Source organism: Pan paniscus, chromosome X (genome assembly GCF_029289425.2).
Source record: "Pan paniscus chromosome X, NHGRI_mPanPan1-v2.0_pri, whole genome shotgun sequence".
In the NCBI taxonomy this organism is placed as follows: domain Eukaryota; kingdom Metazoa; phylum Chordata; class Mammalia; order Primates; family Hominidae; genus Pan; species Pan paniscus.
In genome coordinates this window covers 26,350,759-26,364,985 of record NC_073272.2, presented here as the reverse complement: position 1 = coordinate 26,364,985, position 14,227 = coordinate 26,350,759, and the positions used below count along the sequence as shown (strand labels likewise).

Here is a 14,227-nt window from a genome sequence, read left to right as displayed (position 1 = left end):
GGACTGAAAATCACTCGCAGTCTCATCATCCAGAGCAGTCTCTCTGTTAGCATTTCGGGTTATCACTCCCATCTGTTTCCCATCTCCGTATATGTACATTCCTTCTACAAACTTGAGATCATGCAGAACATAGTGTTCTAAAATCATTTTGGCTTTGCAGTTGCTCATGAGTGTTTTCTCACATGACGAAATATTATTTAAGAACCTGATTCTCCTCATCTGCTTATTATATCATCTTGGAGTTGTACAGGTTTTTCTAACCTAGTTAGAGAATTTGCAGTGTTGTGTGTTATACATTGCATTGAATATCCATCATACACAATAAAGATTTACTTACATCTCTGATTATCTCCTCAGAAAATAGAAGTTTTTGCATCTATTGCCAAATTCCCCATCAGAAAGGCATTGCTGTTTTATCCTCTTACCAGCAGTAACAGCAGTAACATGAAGGTAGCCCTTTTCCTGAGCCCTCACTAGCTGTAACAATTTTTTAAAACTTTAGCAATCTGATATATAAAATGTATCTTATTTCAGCCATTTGCATTTGTTTGACTACTAGTGATGCTGAACAGTTTTTCTAGCTCATTTACAAATTTCTCTTGTGACTTGTCTATACAGGCCATATGCTCATTTTTCTACTAAGCTTTTCACCTTCTTCTTTTTGATTTATAAGCTCTGTCTATATACCGAGATCTATCATTTGTAGGTAAACGTTGCAAAAAATTCCACTATTTTTTGCCTTTTATCTTATTTCATGGTGTTTTTTTTTTCTTTGAGGTACAGAAGTTTTAAAATTTTGTGTAGTCAAATGTCAATGTTTTCCTTTATGGTTTCTTTCTTTGCTTTTATGCTGACACCCAAAGGTATTTCTAAAACACAGATCTGATCAGACTCTGCCCTTGATTAAAATCTTTCTGGGTTTCTTGAGTAGGAAATCCAGTCTCCTTGTGGTGCTCTAGGTCCAGACCATTGCCACCCCATGGGCATTTGGGGTTCTGGCCACACTAAGCAATTTAGACTTAGTACTCCTTACTTAGCGTGCTCTGCTTAGAAAGGCCATCCTCTACTAGCCCCCATGGACCCACTCCCCATCTCCACCCCTTCCTGGGCATTATCAAAGACCCAGCTGAGACATGACCACCTCTTCTACCCTCTTCTTCCCCCCCTTCCTCCTGTGTAGCACCTGGTCCCCAGAAGATCTCTGTAACGGTTTGTAAAATGAATAACCCAAAGGACAAGCAAAGCCTAAGATGGTAAATAGGAGAATTGGCTTTCAGGGCCAGTTTTGTATCAAAGGATTGAACTGAGTGGCTGGGGGCTAAGGCTCGAATGTGAGCAATTGAAAGACCCCAGGCAGCACAGGCAGGATGCTCAGGAGTTGGTGGTATGCAGCGTCTGGGAGGCTGAGCAGCAGGCAGCAAGCACAGTAGGCTGGGAGCACTGGGGGTCCAGTGGGGAGCGTCAGGGAAGGACTCAATTCTGAAAGCACCCAGCAACCATCACATGAGGTCCCAAACTGGTAAACTGATCTTAACCACCGAAACCTCCTCCCACCCCACAGTCTTCCCCAAACTGGGAAATGGCATCACTGCTTTCCAATTTCTTGGACCCGAGACTGCAGTCACTTGATTCCCGTTCCTCCCACACCCCATGTCCCATCTGTCAGTGAGTCCCGTTGGCTCTGCCATGGAAACATAGCCAGACCACATACTGTAGGATTCCATTTTGATGACATTCTAGAAAAGGCACAACTGTAGGGACAGAAAACACATCTGTTGCCAGTGGCTGGGGGAGGGGAGACTCCAAAGGGTCATGAGCGAATTTGGGAGCTGATGGGACCCTCCTATGCCTTGATTGCAGTGGTGGTCACTCAACTGTATGCATTGTCAAAACTCACAGAACTGGCTGGGTGTGGTGGCTTACACCTGTAATCCCAGCACTTTGGGAGGCCGAAGTGGGCGGATCACAAGGTCAGGAGATCGAGACCAGCCTGGCTAACACGGTGAAACCCCGTCTCTACTAAAAATACAAAAAATTAGCCAGGCTGGGTGGCAAGCGCCTGTAGTCCCAGCTACTCGGGAGGCTGAGGCAGGAGAATGGCGTGAACCCGGGAGGTGGAGCTTGCAGTGAACCGAGATTGCGCCACTGCACTCCAGCAAGACTCTGTCAAAAAAAAAAACCAAAAAACAAAAAGCAAAACAAAACAAAACAAAAACCTAACAGAACTGTACACTAAAAAGGGTGAGTTTATTATACCTCAGTAAAAATATGGGGGAAAATATGCTAGGAATCCTGCCATTTTTCACCACACTGCCATCATCCTGGGCCGGGTCAGGCTCCATCACCAACTTGGATTTTTTTTTTTTTTTTCTCTTGAGACGGAGTCTCACTCTGTTGCCCAGGCTGGAGTACAGTGGCGCCATCTCGGCTCACTGCAACCTCCGCCTTCTGGGTTCAAGTGATTCTCCTGCGTCAGCCTCCCCAGAAGCTGGGATTACAGGTGCCCACCACCCTGCCCAGCTAATTTTTTGTATTTTAGTAGAGAAAGGGTTTCACCATGTTGGCCAGGATGGTCTCAATCTCCTGACCTCAAATGATCTGCCCGACTTGGCCTTCAAAAGTGCTGGGATTGCAGGCATAAGCCACCGCGCCTGGCCTTGGATTCATATTGCAACAGGCTCATAACTGGGCTCCCTGTTCCTGCCCCCGCCTCACTGCCATCTGTTCCCAACACAGCAGTCAGAATGGTCTTTTGAAAACAAGCAGCAGATTGTTAATCCTTTGCTCAGAATTCTCCAGAGGTTTCTCTTCTCAGAGGAGACTGTACGTGAAACTGCCGCCTGATATGTATCTGGCCTGATCTCCCACAGTGCCTCCCCCTCTCCCTTCCCCACCAGCTCGCTCCATACTGCCACGATGGCCTCCTCCTCTCCTGGGACCTGTTGCATGTGTCCCCTCAGACTGAAAGGCAGAGTTCTCACAATGGCTGCCAAGGCCCTCCATGGCACAGCCCTCTGTGCCTTCTCTGGCAACCTCTTCCCAACTGCCTCCCTCAGCTCCTCCCCACCCATCAGCCCTCAAGGCAGCTGCGGTGCCCTGCCTGCGCTTCCTGGGTGTGCGTTCCATGCTCCTTTCTTGGGGTGCTCTGTCTGGAGTGCGCTGCCCTCTGATTTCCATTCACCTGGTCCCTCCCCTTATCTCTTCCAGGTTCTTCACTCAAGAAGCGTTTTCTCAGTGGGGCCTTCCCCGAGCACCCTGTTTGCAATCGCAGCTGCCCTGCTCCCAGCCCCACTTGCTATCCTCTCGCCCTCTTTTTCTCACAGACCACAGATCCATCTGACATACCATATTTGTTTATTGTGTGATTCCTCCTCATATCTGTGAGGGTATGAGGTCAGGGGTTTTGTTTTCTGCCACCCCTCCAGTCTGTAGGTCATGACTACTTGCCTGGCTAATCAGAGACACTCAGTTAAATTTTGTAGATGGAAGAAAAAAAGGGAAGAAGGAAAGAGTGTTAAGAACCAGTGGTAGCCGGACATGGTGGCTCACGCCTGTAATCCCAGCACTTTAGGAGGCTGAGGTGGGTGGATCACCTGAGGTCAGGAGTTCAAGACCAGCCTGACCAACATGGTGAAACCCCGTTTCTACTAAAAATACAAAATTAGCCGGGCATGGTGGCGGGCACCTGTAATCCCAGCTACTTGGGAGGCTGAGGCAGGAGAATTGCTTGAACCTGGGAGGCTGAGGTTGCAGTGAGCCAAGATCATGCCACTGCACTCCAGCTTGGGTGACAGAGCGAGACTCCGTCTCAAAAAAAAAAAAGAGAGAAAAAAAGAACCAGTGGTGACTGTAATCTTCTGTCACTACCCCTGAATGTCACTCGGTTCCTTACTATACATAGTCTTGGACAACATGGGATGTGGTACGAGTGTAGGTTTGTGGGCTCAGGAGTTTTGGGGTAGTGGCTCTCCTGCCTGCCTTACCTTTTTGTTTTGCTGCTGCCTCAGATTGCAAAGTTAACAGATGCCTTCTCTCCAATTTATCTTTAGAAGCAGATGTTCCAGGAGAGGAGCAGCCGGATGCTGCAGGCCTTATCCCCGAAGCAGAGCCCTGTGAGCAGCCCAACCCGGAGCCGGTCCCCTTCCCGCTCCCCATCGCCCACCTTCTCATGGCTTCCACTCAAAACCTCACCCCCTTCCTCACCCAAAGCAGCCTCAGCCTCTATCAGCAGCATGAGCGAGGGGGATGAGGATGAAAAGTAGAGGCTGCTGGGAGGCAAGAGCCGCACCACGCAGGATGGGGAGGAGGGCGAGAGTCACAGGGTTGCCTGGGTGGTGTTTGAAGGGTAATAGTCACAGGAGCTGCAGCTCAGCAGAGAGACCCTGAACTCTGCTAAGGGAAGGTCTTGGGACCAGTTCTCTCTCACTCTCCGTACAGCTCAAGGGTTGGGCAAGGTGCAGAGACTTCCGGCTGGACAACCTACACAAACTTTAGCGTCATCTACAGTCACTCTAACCTTGCTAAGGAAGGATGCAGAGTTCCCTAGAGAGACTTGCACTGATGGGGTGACTTCTGCTTTGGTCCTTCCACCACCCCCACCAAGTAAACCACCTGTGGAAGCGGCTGTTCCCTCAACCTGCTACTTCTGCGTCCATAAGGGTCCTGCACGTTGCCTCCCACCACCCCAGCTCTGCCAGAATAAAATTGTTTCCAATAGAGGTGGCAAAGTGCTTCTGAAATAGTCGAGATAAAGACAGATTCCAACCTCCTCAGTCCAGCCACTGAGACCTGATGTTGGAACGCATCAGCTCCTTCCAGTTCCATGAATGTGGCTCATAGACAAAGCCTTGCTTTAGGCTTGTTATAAAAGGTCATCTAGTGTGAACCTTAACTTTTTATTCAAAGGACAGTTTTGTCAAGAACTCCACGTAAGGCCTGATGTGCTCCTGGTTGTACTTTCTCATCACTGGTTTGACTTCATTGTTTTGCAGAAATTACCTTAATCCGTGGGAACTGCAACAAAGAAAAACTTCCTAATATATAAAAAAGAGGAGCTGCTTTGCTTTGCCTCCAGGTTTAGCGGACAAGAAATGTCTCCTGAAGCTTCTCCTTAAAGGATGCTATTATGGAACGGCTTTTCCCATTTCTGACCAGTTAACAGTTTCATAGACCTCAAGTAACAGTTTGAGGTATCAAACATAGTATACCAATAGGGGGTGCTACCTGCACGTATCTGTTCTATATATGCTCCAATATGCCATCCCCGGGTGTATCCCATGTGCAATATGAGTATATAGTGGTGGCATTTTATAATAGACCCCACTCCTGCGCTCCACCATAATACTCCTCTGAAATCCTTGGTCTCAAGAAACATCTGTTCTCTTGTGACTTGGGCACTTTGTCAAGCTTATTCCAGATTCCTGTGGAAACGTTTTATCCCAACCAGGAAATTAGTATTTTGTTCTCGTGGCCTCCTATAACATTTTTGGGTGAAGGAGAACTCAAGACTTTTTACAGAGAACTGTGGGCTCAGTTATGATCTCAGCATCTGAATGGTCTAGGTAGTATCACCATTATCTCTGGCCCTAGGTTTGCCAAGTAGGATGAAGACTCTAAGTGTTCCTGCTGAGTTGTCCAAAGGTCCTGCTCCTTAGTCACCTGTGCGAAATGAGCAGGGAGAGTTAAGGCATAGAACCAAACTCTTTGGGTTATTGTATGGGTATGCCAGTAAAGTCAGACACAGAGCTGGGGTCTGACTGAATAGAGGCCCAAACCAGCAACTTGTAGGCAGAGCCCAGAATCTCTTGTGATAGAAATACCCCTTTTCAGAGGCCTTGGGAACCAGCCTTCTAGGTGACAAGGGGACAACCAATGAAGGAAGGCGGCATGTCTTTCCCCTTTGTGTTGGGGTTGAACTACCTCCCTATCCACTTGGAGATGAGTGCTGTCTGCTGGGAAGCAAAACTATGAAGCTGAGCTGGCTTGGAACCTCTTTGTTCTTGGCACTTTCCTTCTCCAGGACTCTGGGAAGCACTCATATGGGACAGAGGGCTGGCAGGAACATGGCATGTGAAGAAGAAAACTTCTTTTTGCAGTCAAGGGCCACCCAGAATATTGCTCTTCAGAGAGGGACAAGGGCCTCATTCTTCCATTTGGTCTCTGTCTTCCATCACACACTCAGGTCAAACCATGCAAGTCTGCCTACCATTTGAGTTAGTTGGCACTTGTAGCAGTGAAGTATGAGGCCAGCCAGGCAAGGGAAGGTGGGGGGAACAAGGGAAGAGAAAAGGAGAAAAGAAGTTCCTGGAGGGAGGAAAGGAGGATAAAGAAAATCTGCTCTCATAAAACCATTTCAGGACCTCACTTTATAGGTGAGACTCTCTTGGGAAGGCCTTTGTGCCCCTACTCCATGGCAGGGCAGACAGATTCACTTTTACCTGAATCTTATACTCTGGAGCAAATAGTGTATCAGGCTGACTATACATTTGCAGGCCTTACATGCCATACTGACAGGTGCCACTTACGTGACTCATCAGATAATGTCACCATTGCTGCCAATTATGGGAAATAACTAATGCCTATTCCAGGGATGAGCCCAAACCACACATAAATGGGTTCTAAATCTCACCCTCCTAACCTGCAGTGAGCCCCCACATTCCACCCTCTTGAGGCTGCAAATCTACTGAGAAGGAATGGGAAGGATTCTGCAACCCAACTTTTGATACTTTTTGGCCATCTCTCAGTCTCTCCCAGCCCCTACCCCCACACTACCTCCCTGCTCCCAGGCGGAGACCGGGTTGCATTTTGTTAGGGCCAGCTGGTCAACTGTAATGGCCAAGAGTGAGTTAAGGCTGGAATGAGAAATATGCCCCAAGCTTGGAGGGGTAAGCAGGAATGACACAAAGCAAGGAAAGAGATTCTTTTTGCCCTAGTGAGGAAAGGAAGCTTCAGACTGAGGGCTGGAGGATAGCAACTTAGGACTGCAGAAGGGGGCAGCTTATGAAGATGGGAGAAAGTGGGACTGAAGTTGTAGGGGAGCGGGAGGGTAGTGATTTTCCGCTTTTCTTTCTTTCTTTCTTCTTTCTTTCTTTCTCTTTCTTTCTCTCTCTTTTTCTTTCTTTTCTTTCTCTTTTTCTTTCTTTCCTCTTTTTCTTTCTTTCTTCTTTTTCTTTCTCTTTCTTCCTTCTTTCTTTAGTTCTTCTTCTTTCTTCTTTCTTTCTTTTTTTTTTGAGACGGAGTTTTGCTCTTGTTGCTCAGGCTGGAGTGCAATGGCACAATCTCGGCTCACTGCAGCCTCCACCTCCCAGGTTCAAGGGGTTCTTCTGCCTCAGCCTCCCAAGTAGCTGGGATTACAGGTGCCTGCCACGACACCCAGCTAATTTTTGTATGTTTAGTAGAGACGGGGTTTCACCATGTTGGCCAGGCTGGTCTCAAATTCCTGACCTCAGGTGATTCACCCGCCTCGGCCTCCCAAAGTGCTGGGATTATGAGCATGAGCCATGGCGTCCAGCCGATTTTCCACTCCCTTTCAAGTGTTAACTCACCCCCTGACAGGTGAAGAGGGAAGGGTTCCTTTTACGCACAACCAAGGTTAGCAAATGCCCATGCAGGATGTGGGGTCCCTGCCTCTCTGGTTGCTTCATTTCAGCACTTCTACATTAGCTGCTTATGGGGACCCTAAAATGAACTGGTCACCCCTCCACCAGCTAAGAAACAAGGGTGGGATTGCTGTGCCATAAGTCACACTGAACGACTTGCTTCTGGCAAGCATGCTCCTGTGTGTCAGGACCTTACCAAGGCAAAGAAATGCCAGGCTCAAGAGGAGCAGGACACGAGACATTGGCCTGGCTTCTAACCTGGTCTGAGTGGAAGAGACACAGCTTAGGGATTTCAGTTTTGCTCTTAGCCTACTAGATACTGTTATTTCACCCCCTGAGGGAGGGACAGGAAGAGCACGGATTTATTTTCTCTCCGTCTTCAGTACTTATTTTAGCATCTAGTCATACCCCAGGGAGAGATGCGAGACGGTGTCACTGGCTCAGCTGAAGCAGATGAGCCCGTCTGTAGCAGAGATGTGCCTGTTTCTTAGGCATCCGTTCAGCACTAGTCTTGGCCATCAGATTTTTAAAAAAGAAATAGCTCATGAGGCATTTGCAACTTCTCCTCTCTAGACTTCTTTCTAGTTTTCCTCTGTTGTGTCACTGCGATGTGTCCAGGGACAAAGCCATAAGTAGAGCATACATACTTAAGACTATGCTGTACATATAAGACAAGACCTGTCTGGGTTAAAGCACGACCTTATGCCCAAGCATTTGCTCTGGTGCTGAATAACACGAACTACTGGAATCAGCCTCCCCCAACTCTGCGCGTCCCCTGCCCCCCTGCTCCTATCCCATTCTTGCTCTCAAATGGACCACACCATTCTCAACTCATTTATAAATAAAGGGATGCAGAATTGCACTTTCGTGTGTCATTGTCATGTTTCTTAAAAGTGTGCTGCTGTGTGTTCCTATTTATGAACTCTAGCTCAATGGGGAAAAATACAGGCATTGTAGCAGCTGTCCTGGCCCACCAGCTGGCTCTGCCCAGCTGTGGCCCCAGCCCTTCAGAAGGATGTGACTGTGCACCGTGCAGAGCAGGGCAAAGCCTTGGAGTTGCCAAAGGCCCCACATTTGACTTGAAAGCTAGTTAGGAACAGCACCACGTGGAGGGAAGCTCACATGGTGAACCCAGTCAGGACCCTGCATTGTAGGCTCCACTACTAACTGACTTTGTGACCTTGGCCTAACCTTTTCACTTCTTTGGCCTCAAGGAAATTATTTCTAAGGTCTCCTTTGCCTGTAAAGGTCTCTGAATGTATGAGGCAGCCTGCATTGCCCCAAGCTTCTACCAGCTGTGATGCTGTCACTGAACAACCATGAGAAAGTACTGAACTCTCACCGGAGAGGTGGTCTTCCAGTCCCCTGGGGCCTCCACAGCCGCATTGGTGACTGGTTTCATGCCTTCAGCCTCCACACTTCTAGCATCAAGATAAAAGGCTCTAGAGTTCCATCCACTTTTCTTATCTTGTCACTTGACGGAATGCTTCCCAAGTGTACCTAAACTTTGGGAAGTGGCCATTTCAACCACTTTTCCATCTTTGGGGAAAAAAAGCTTCTTTGATCAGCTAGACACAGATAGATGGGGGTGGACGCACTAAATCTGGATCCCAAATGTCAACAGCTAAGGCAGATGTCAATATTCTGAGAACTGTGCTGGTGCCCTCCACTCGCCAAATTAAGGAGATTCCATTAACTCCATCTGGAGAGGTTGCGCTTTTTGAAATGACCACAGTTCTGACATTAGCCTCGGGTCCAGAATAAATAAAGCCAGGCTGGTAGTCAGCAAGGGAATGAATTTTAAAATGGAATACCTATTATTCGTACATCATACTATTTGGTTTCACCACATAGATCAAATGCATTCTTGACAGGTTGTATTTCAAGCAACAGTTACAAGTTTCTTCTTGACTTCCATGATGCCTCAGACATGTTCTCAAGGGGAAAACAATCAGTTACAAGGTGTACTAAAACCCATATTTAAGAACCTTGATATTTGCCCCCAAGAGAATTAGCCTTTGTTAATGAACATAATTCCTGGGGGAAAAGGTACACTATCAAAAGTGTTCCCACACATATCACACACACAGTCCTCTTGTCTTGGAGTCTTCATTGGTAACTGGAGTTGAATGTTTAGGCAACTTCTCCAGGTATTCAGCAGGAACTATTAGATTAAAAGGACTCCCATAGAGATGCTTTTGAGACAGAGTGTGACAGTTCATAAGCATCAAAGTATACTTGGTGATCAACTTCTTTAAGAAACCATCAAGTAAAAACCAATCAAGAGTAAAATCTGAAGATCTCTTTAAGAGCCCAAATATCTGTAGCTGATAGAAGCCTTATGTTAGTCTTCGACACTACTATAATGTGTATTCTAGAAAAGGCACCATATTGACTAAATATCAGCTGCAGTTGACCAAAATGTGAGAAACTTGGAGAAATGGTCAGAGCAGGGTTGACAGGTACTGTTCCTAGAAACAATTTTTTTTTATTTTTTGACACAGAGTCTCGCTCTGTCACCCAGGCTGGAGTGCAGTGGTGGGATCTCGGCTCACTGCAACCTCCGCCTCCCGGGTTCAAGCGATTCTCCTGCCTCAGCCTCCTGAGTAGGTGGGATTACAGGCACACGCCACCAGGCCTGGCTAATTTTTTTTTGTATCTTTAGTAGAGATGGGGTTTTATCATGTTGGCCAGGCCAGTCTCGAACTTTTGACCTCAAGTGATCTGCCTGTCTCGGCCTCCCAAAGTGCTAGGATTTACAGGTGTGAGCCACCGCACCCGGCTTCACCTATAAACAATTTCTATTCTCCTTAACTTTATAATCTTTCTTGAGTGGAGGTGAAATAATTAAGCTACAAGCTTCCTGTACTCTATTCATAAAGAGTTCTGATGGAGGGATTAGCTACAAGTAAAATATTTGATCTGTAACCTTCGATTTAAAAAGAATTGATGATTCTCTACTTGAAAGAGTTGGAGTACTTTACCCTTTCCACAGGGACCTTTTCAACGGACTATACTTGCAAATATCCCTGTCACTCTAAAATGTCCAAGTCCAAAGAAAACTTGTCATCATCTGCCATGTGCGTAGCAGGACATGACCCATTACATAGCTTGAGAAGATAACCAGTCTTTTTAATCTGTTTGGTAGTCATGTTCCACTGGGAATATGTTGACAAAATGCCATTTACCAGCCTGATCACAGACCCACCTTAACACCACTGAGTCACTGATTCTTTTTCTATTTGTTTCTATATCTGGTACCCAGGGATTAATGATAGATGAAAGAAGTGGAAGAGGTGTGTATTCGTTTCCTACTGCTGTAACAAATTACAACAAACACAGAGGCTTAAGACAACACAAATTTATTAAATTACAGTCCTGAAGGTCAGAAGTCCAAAATGAGTCTTACTGGGCTAAAATTAAGGTGTTGGCAGGTGGCAGCTGTTCCTGTCTGGAGGCTCTAGGGGAGAATCTATTTTCTTGCCCTTTCCAGCTTCTAGAGGTTACCTGCATTTCTTGGCTCATGGCCCCCTAACATCTTCAAAGCCAGCAGTAGCCAGTCCAGTCTTTCTCATGTCACATCACTCTGACACTGACTCTTCTTCTGCCTCCTCCTCTTATAAGAGCCCTTGTAATCACATTGGGCCTATCCAGATAACCCCAGGAGCATTACCCTATTTTCAGGTCATCAGCAACTTTAATTCCTTCTTCATATGTAATACAACGTATTCCTAGGTTCTGAGGATTAGGATATGGACATTTTTGGGGAACCATTATTTTCTCTAACCCAAGGTGACTGAGGACAGTGGTCACAAATCCTTGAATCTTTTCCCAAGTCCTGACAGAGTTGAGGAGCAGTAACTCTCATACAGATAGAGATAATTTCTTCTTTTTACCATTCCTATTTAACAGCTACCAGTGATGACCTTGCTAAAATGTTTGAGTTTTGATGTCCACAAGACACGCATGGGCCGGGCATGGTGGCTCACGGCTGTAATCCCAGCAGTTTGAGAGGCTGAGGTGGGCAGATCAGGTTAGGAGTTCGAGACCAGCCTGGCCAACATGGGGAAACCCCATCTCTACTAAAAATACAAAAATTAGTCAGGTGTGGTGGCATGTGCCTGTAGTCCCAGCTACTCGGGAGGCTGAGGCAGGAGAGTCGCTTGAACCTGGGAGGTGGAGGTTGCAGTGAGCCGAGATCGTGCCACTGTACTGCAGCCTGACAGAGCGAGATTCTGTCTAAAACATATGCACACACACACACACACACACACACACACACACACACACACGAAGCATGGAATAGATATAACAGGGATATCTGACCCAAAGGAACATGCTCCCTGGTCCATGAGGAGAGGAAGTGTTGAAACCTCAACTCATGAACATGGAGCCATGGCCAATAGGGAAGGAAGTTAAAGGACCCCACCCCCCATTTCCTTGTACATATCCTCCAATCCATACTTGGCTATAACAAGAAGTGAAAATGGTAACTAACCAAAGTCTTTGACCATTGGACATGTTCCCACTGAAACAAACCCAGCGGTACAGATTCTGGCTGTCAGGCACAATCTGTTTCCTGCCTATTTGCCCTCTGTTTTTTTGTTTTTCTTTTTGTTTTTGTTTTCTGGTTCTTTGGATGCTGATCACAGCCAGTTTAAGCTAGGAATCACTTTTAGCCAGAACACACTTTCAAGCTACTCCATGCTCCTTTCTAGAGTAACTTATTTTCCTTTGAAAGTCGTGGCCTTTGATCCACATTTTAACTTAAGGTCTGGCATACATTTCCATCCGAAGTACTCAACAAACATTTGAGTGGGCCACTAGGTGCTGCGGACACAAAGACTAGAGGGGACACAATCCCTGCCCCTTTGCCCTCAATTTCAGTTTACTAGTCTGCCTCTCAGTCTCCTGACTGGCCCTATCTTTGACTTTACTGAGCTCTTAAGGAAAACTCCATGTTTCTGGCCACTGAAACTTCTGATTCTACCAATAGAATCTTACAATTATTTTACTTACTAATTTTACATGATTTTACTCATCTCTTTGGGGGTGATGTGCTCTAACTGTCCCTGAGTACAAAGATTACCAACTCTGAGAGTGAGGGAAAATAAGAAAACCAGATTTTTAAAAGATTTTCTATTCATTTGAAACTATTTTCTGAGTATGCTGAAAAGAGGAGACTGACAATGATATCCCTTAGCTAGGCCCATGAATGGCAGTAAGGTTCTGTTTTGTGAGGGCCTTGCATGAAATAGTTTAAATGATCCTAATTGGACAGGGCTGCTTGATGGATGAGATGGTCATTCTCAGTCTCCCCTACATTCTTTGATTGCAGAGTGCCTGACGGGCCTCCCTCACCTGAATAATGGGGCATTTATTTGCCCTTATAAACTGTTATTTCATGACCAGTTGAAGCTCTAGGAGAAGAGCAGTTTTCATATAGGAAGCTCCATTCCAATTATTGTGCTAAGGTGACAATAATTATCTCTAACTTTAGAAATAATTACACTATTATATTAAGCTGTCACTAAGGAACTGTTGGAAGCTTCTGCATCCATCACTGTTGTTGAAATCATTAACATGTTTATTTTGTTTGAGGACTTGCAAATACTGTTTGGACAAGAATGCCAGAGAATGTAAGAGTAGCATTAGCCTAACTTGGAGTTTCTTGCAGAGAAGGAAACGGCAAGACTGCTTAGTTGGCCCAAATCCAAACTGACAAGCCTTTTCTCCTTTTTAAGTATTTCCCAATTGCCGTTAGGCAGATTATCAAGAAAGTCGCAAAGCTCGTACGCCTGCTCTGTGCCAGGGAGACATGATTTTGTGCAGCCAGCATTCTAGCTTTTCCCAATGACTGGTCTATAGTTTGAACTTTATCGGTGGTTTTCAACCCTGTTGCATGTTGGAATCTCCCAGGGAACTCAAAAAAAGACTCCCCAGCACCCCTCTAATGGATCTGAAGTGGAGCCAGATTGAGACTCTCTGGGCTATGGTAATATGTCAGTTCAGGGAACAAAATAAGCCCGAAAGTAAATGGATTCAGAGGTAGATGGTCAATGGCTTGTGTAGCAAAGACGAGAACTGGTCTGCCATGTGGCCACACTAGGAAATGGTCTAAATATCATTTTATCTTTTTTAACCAAGGAGAGAGAGAGATGATTATGTTGATGAAAGTGTCATCAGTGGGCAGAGGACAAAGGATTCATTGACAAAGGATTCATTTTAACACCAACGTTTAAAAATGACACAATTGCTGTAAAGCACCCAGCCTGGTGACTGGTGAAAACGGGTGCTCGACGCTAATTTTAAATAATTCAACAGATGAAATGGCTGTCCAATATGGTTGCCACTAGCCACATGTGGCTATTTAAATTCAGAAAATTAAATAAAATGTAAAATTCAGTTCCTCAGCTGCACTAGCCACATTTTAACTGTTGAGGTGGTTAGTGGTGGCCATATTGGACAGCACAGATGTAGCACATTTCCAGCACTGCAGAGAGTCCTAGTGGTGGATGGTGGTCTACAGAAACCCTTCCCAGAGGCAACCCCTTCTACACGATGCCTTATGATTTATTCATGTGATCAAAGTGTAAGTACGTTATTATGAAGCAAATATCTGAAAATAT

The 14,227-nt window shown here is 45.9% G+C and overlaps 1 protein-coding gene across 2 annotated transcripts in view; it reads left to right on the top strand.

The window, feature by feature from the left end:
* The window catches only part of PCYT1B (phosphate cytidylyltransferase 1B, choline), a 114,925-nt gene extending 106,465 nt beyond the window's left edge, over positions 1–8,460 (top strand). For both annotated transcript variants that reach the window (XM_034949501.4, XM_003819584.4), the window contains exon 8: positions 4,050–8,460. In XM_034949501.4, the coding sequence (XP_034805392.1) occupies positions 4,050–4,262 (213 nt within the window). In that variant the 3' untranslated portion in view covers positions 4,263–8,460. The remainder of the gene's footprint in view (positions 1–4,049) is intronic.
* The last annotated feature ends 5,767 nt before the right edge of the window (positions 8,461–14,227 follow it).